This window comes from Limulus polyphemus, unplaced genomic scaffold (genome assembly GCF_000517525.1).
Source record: "Limulus polyphemus unplaced genomic scaffold, Limulus_polyphemus-2.1.2 Scaffold178, whole genome shotgun sequence".
Classification (NCBI taxonomy): domain Eukaryota; kingdom Metazoa; phylum Arthropoda; class Merostomata; order Xiphosura; family Limulidae; genus Limulus; species Limulus polyphemus.
In genome coordinates, this window is record NW_013665788.1 from 915,471 (window position 1) to 921,336 (window position 5,866).

Below are 5,866 nucleotides of genomic sequence, written 5' to 3' on the forward strand. Positions count from 1 at the left end.
TGTTCAACTTCTCTGGTAATAGTATGTATGAAAAAGTAAGACCTTTCTAGTAATAGAACATGTCGAAAAGTGAGAAGTTTGGTATAAAGTTATTCAACGTGAAATTATGATAAAAATTGTTAAAATGAAATTAAATTGACCAAGGATCAATCATGGATACTAAGTCATTTTTAAAAGCTGTAACGATATTCACTATAAAAGAAGTTTCGATTATTGAAAATCTACGTGAATGTGTTTACCTATATTAACCATTTTAACAAACAATACAACAAATGTAATGAGGCTATAATTACTAGCACTATAAAACAGTGAGAAGAATACCTGTAGCAAATTCGCGCATGAACAAAGTTTAATAAGGTTTTTATCAGAGATAAAAATTTTAAAAACTTATATTTCATAGTAGTTTGTTTATGCAGTCAGCCCCAATATTTTTTTTTTCGCCTGAGCCTGTTTTCTAGTAAGCACACAATGCTAATATGAATATTAATGTCTTTATTGGCATCTCTTAATTAACTGTTGAATACTTTTGAAAGTGTGATATACATAGTTATACACACTTAAGATAATCGTGTAGACTTTTAGAACTTGCTTACGTGCTTTTCTCACTTAACTTTTGCATTTTGTGGGTTTTCCAAAGAAAAGTGACAGAAACAGATATGAGTTTTCTATAACTTAGTACACTGCAATAACATAACATAATTATATGTACTGACTAATGAATTAGGGCTTTAGCGACTCCAAGACCGTAGGCACCAGTATAACCATAACCGGCCAGACCCAAGCCATAGGCACCAGCGTAGCCGTAGTGGTGAGGAGCAGCGTATCCAAGACCAGCATAGGTCAAACCGGGACCATAGCCATATCCGTGACGAAGAAGGTGACCTTCCTTGGCAGAAGCAACTCCCTGAAGGGCGGCGAATTTACCCTGGGCGGCAGCGTAAGCACCTTGGGCAGCGGCATACCTTCCCTGGGCAGCGCCGATGGCACCAGTGATTTCTCCGGCAGGAGCCAGGTGGTAAGGAGCAACGGCAGCGCCATAAGGAGCAGCCAGAAAACCAGCGTGTGAGTAAGCCAAAAGGCCGAGAAAAACGATGGCAAACTGTGAGGAAGACAAAATATAATGTTACAAGACGCTGTTACGTTTATAAATCATTATAAGGTACATATAATACATTTGATACAATGATTATTAATACAAGATTAATTATTTCTATAATGCAAGAGAGAGGGAAAGGGTTTGATTGTTTGTTGCTAAGCACAAAGCTGCACAGGAGGCCGAGGAAAACAATGGCAAACTGAAAGGAAGATTAAGATACTATGACATGGAAAATAGAGATTAATTTAATTAATAATAAGAGCTGTTGTGACCTGCGAGTTTTGTAAAGTACAAAGTTTCTAATAACTATGTTAATTATTAATTTTCTTATGCTTATTAGGAACTTTAGAAAATAAAACTTATTTATAACATAGTAATTCTGAAACAGTTCATTGTCATAGTAGTTAATTAGTTATCTAATTCCATCGATAAAGATACTTAAATGAATACTTTAGTCTATTGAAAAATTTCAAAATGACATCAGATTTTATTCAGTAAATAAGGTAAAATCATTTTCATATGGTTCTAATGGTTATCAATGATAAGAAGTATCTAATGGATTTGGATCTGAAATAATCAGAATCAAACATTATCGTACTCACCACAGTATTCATTTTGTGATGCTGGATTGTGCTGAAGAAAGATCAACTGGTTGTGAAAGGTGTCCGAAACTCATAAAGGATCGCTTTTATACTTCCTTTCGTCCCGTCAGCTGAGCCACACTCAAGGGCAGTTAGGTGAGATACATAACCAAGGCCATCTTGCAACAGAAAGCCTTCCCTATATTTTACCGTCAGTAGAAATGTCATTACCATTCTGGCGGTTTTTTCTGTAAGGAAATCCCCCCGTAGAAAGTATTATAGTTACCCAAGGACTCAAAATGTGAAGTATTTCGGTTAAACAATACAACCAATTATAAAAACCTTTTAGCCACAAAAAAAAAAAACAGAGCGAGGCCAGGTAAAGACGGCCTTGAGTTTGGTCGCTCTTGTGAGCTGTCTCCCACAAACACAAAATAAATACTTAACTTTTTTTTAAAAGAAAGCGTACTTAATAATGTTTCCCATAAAACTTGATTATGTACAGATTAAACGACTCTAAATCAATAACTACTTACCAGTAAGTATATTTATTTCATTAAATGACCTGAAAGCCTGTATATAAAAACTACGATTAGTTGCATCTCAAAACTGATTGGACTGCCACAATTAATAATAAAAGTTAGGACTACTTTTTATATTCTATTATTTATACTCAATCATTAACAACTCGGTAATTTATAGAAAATAATAATAATTACTAGAAATTAAAGTATTTATTTCGCTGTCCTTCATGACATAAAGCAATATTACGATTCTTAATACTGTTTGTTGATTAACTATATAATCGATATATTTGTTACTCTCTAAAAACGGTCCTAAAATTCGAATTTTAATTTTACATAAGGGCTAACAATACGTGAGTTCATGGTCTATAACAAATGACAGGAAAGTATTGTATCACTGAAATTTTCATGTCTTTTTACCAATATCTCTCTTCAGTCTCGATTACTGCTATGCTGAAAGGGTAAAATGAGGGCAAGAGATTCATGGAAGTTTGATGGTTATTACAACGTCCGAACCCAGCACGTACATGAAGAACAATTGACGAACATAGCGAGTACAGCTACAAATGTTTATACTTGAACACGCAAGCACCGCTAGAAAGTCTGTTAATAACTCGAATTAGACTCAAAATACGGAGTTATGAGTAAAACCACTAGGTTCGGACCTTAAATGGTAAACAAGCGTGTTTCATGTATACAGTTGGATGTATAAAAGCTATTAGGTAACTACTAATGAAACCATTTCTCCTAGTATCTAAAAACATATATAATATTACATTACAAGAATCATAAAACTTGTCCGGATTATATCTCTTCTCTAATTATATTGTAATATTTGCTTTACTGGCTAGCCCTGATCCCTGGAATGATAAAGCTCACCTCATATCAGAGCCCATCAGGCCAGCTGGGATACGACAGACATAGTAGGGGTAATTTTTGTTTGTAGTTAATCACGAAGCTACATAATGGACTATCTGTGTTGTGCACATCGCGGGTATCAAATCCTAGTTTTTAGCGTTATAAGCCTTCAAACTTACAGCTGAGCCACTGGTAGGCAAAGTAGCGGCGTAGTTAATACTTATCTTTTTAATTATTTGAACAACTGTTTCGATACGAAATAAAGTAAATTAGTAAACTGTATTTTTTATCAATTTTGTTTATGTCATTAAATATCAGAATTAATTTTAAGATTTCTATTAACGTCGAATTGGTTAATTTTTCTATAAATATATTTATATTAACACCAAGTTGTTTATCATTAATGTTAGCCCTAATCCCTAAACTCATAAAGCTAGATCAGTTCTGTGGACTTACAACGCTAGAATTCTGGTTTCGATACCCGTGGTGGGCAGAGCACAGACAGCCCATTGTGTAGCCTTGTGCTTAACTTCAAACAAACAAACAATTTTAAGTGGTAAAAAAAAACAAGATGATAGGATTTTTTAATTCGAAGTTTATTAATTACGAAGTGTAGTTTTTTTAAAGTACTAAAAGTGCTGAACTTTTAATAAATAAGTAATATAACGTTTTGTAAATATCACTATAAAACAACCATGTTAAACACATTTATGTTTTATATATTTTTGTTGCTCTTCACGAGAGTAATCCTTCACATAATCGAGGAGATGATAAGCAATTATAATTAAGTGGATTTTACGCCAAATGAAAGAGAAAGTGTTGAACATAAAAGTTATTTTGAATCCACCTGTGTCTCTAGTGATATTTGTTCTTCGGTTAATCTGTTTAGACGTTTTAGTTTTATTTTGAATCCACCTGTGTCTCTAGTGATATTTGTTCTTCGGTTAATCTGTTTAGACGTTTTAGTTTTATTTTGAATCCACCTGTGTCTCTAGTGATATTTGTTCTTCGGTTAATCTGTTTAGACGTTTTAGTTTTATTTTGAATCCACCTGTGTCTCTAGTGATATTTGTTCTTCGGTTAATCTGTTTAGACGTTTTAGTTGAGGGCACGAGTTGGCCCTGTGGTAGGATAGAGAATTCCGGATATGGCAAGCCTAGTTCCAACCCGTGCCATACCACATAATATTCTCCACACATTAAGTTGTGCGTGCGTTATAAGAGTGATAGTCAATTTCTTAGCGTAAATAGTGGGTGGTAAGGTAGTGCTTACTGATTGCCTTCCCTCTGGTCAATTGTTCAAACTAGGGAGGGTGGCAGATAACCTCAGTAGCTTTACTATAACTACGAAAACAAAATACGTTTTGTTTGATAGCAGATAGCCTTAGTAGCTTTACTATAAATACTAAATCAAAATACATTTTATTTGATAGTACGAATAGCATTCAGTCTTTCACAATCGTTATATACCATATGGGGGTATGGTAACTGCACTAATATTGTAATGTATCTTACTTTTGTAAAATTATCAGTTCCAGGGTAAGGCATTTATATGTACATATTCTATAAGTCTTACCGGATAATAAAGTTTTTAAAACTTTTTATTTTGAGTTGTAAGAAATACTTGTAACGTTTGTGCATTGTAACTTTCAGTTTAATCCTGATATACCTACAGAAAGATCGAACCTTACATCTTAGTGAAGTACATGAATAACACTAAAAACACAAAGTCTCGTTTTTCGGTGGCCTGGTGTACATAACTGTTATATAAAACTTCACTTCCAGGAGATTCTGATATCAAAACAGTTATTGGATAATACTTAAATACAGAGTTGGGAATGAGATATTATGCTTAGAATATCTGTTCGAATTAAATCACTTTTTTACCTGTCTTTCTTCTGCGCTCTGTACACCCCAGAAAATCAATTCCTAGATTTTAGAATTATAATTCTGTAAACTTACCGTTCGTCCATCAGGAGACCAAACTATCATAATAGTGTGCTTAAACTTAGCATCCGTACTTACAAACACTGATTTTACTACCAGAATAATCACCATTCTATGATTGTCTAGATTAAGCTATAAATAAATAAGTTATAGTTGGTGACAGAAAGAAGTCCAATTGTATAATGTAAAGTAATGCAAAATGAAAAAAAAAAAGGACTCTGTTCGAAATGTTGTGAACTATCAAATAATATAGAAGTAATTTTAGTTTTTTTCAGTGAAACTTTATATCAAGTAATTCTAGTCTATTTCAAAATATCTTTAATTGATTTTTAGATAAGTTCATTATAATTGCTGTGAAAAACAGGTGCAAATAATCATAGTGTCTTGAACCTGTAGAAAGTACCGCAATTTTCGGATTTTGCGCTGTACAATCTACTCTCGCCATGCACTTCATGCGTTTATTATTTCATGCTATGCGCATTCGTTTTAATTAAGAATAAGAATTTTTATCGAAACGTTTCAATAGAATGTTTCTCTCGACCTTCTTTCCATTAGCGGACAATAAATGATATTCTGTTTTTAATATTTTTTTTTCCACTATATGGTTCATCAAGAATCATTAGACAGAATGATAAATATTTCAGCTACTGGTTCTTCGTCAACCTGTGTTTTTGAATCACATGTTTCTTTTATTTTATGACAATGACGATAATCCACAATATTTTTTTCTTTGGGATTAATCCTAAAAATTTTGTTACGAAATGAGTTTCCGAATTATTTTTTTTTCTTGTAACATCTAGAAAAAACCGCTCTATTGTTATATCCATTCTCATAATTATACGCTTAATCTAAGTACGTAAT

The 5,866-nt window shown here is 33.1% G+C and overlaps 1 protein-coding gene across 1 annotated transcript; it reads right to left on the reverse strand.

Moving 5' to 3' along the window:
- Positions 1 to 712: 712 nt before the first annotated feature.
- Positions 713 to 1,762, reverse strand: LOC106478076 (glycine-rich protein-like). The gene is made up of 2 exons (XM_022381612.1): positions 1,699 to 1,762; positions 713 to 1,099 (listed from the first exon to the last, which is right to left on the reverse strand). Exons 1-2 carry the CDS (start codon positions 1,708 to 1,710, stop codon positions 713 to 715), a joined length of 399 nt encoding a protein of 132 aa, XP_022237320.1. The 5' UTR covers positions 1,711 to 1,762.
- Positions 1,763 to 5,866: the final 4,104 nt, after the last annotated feature.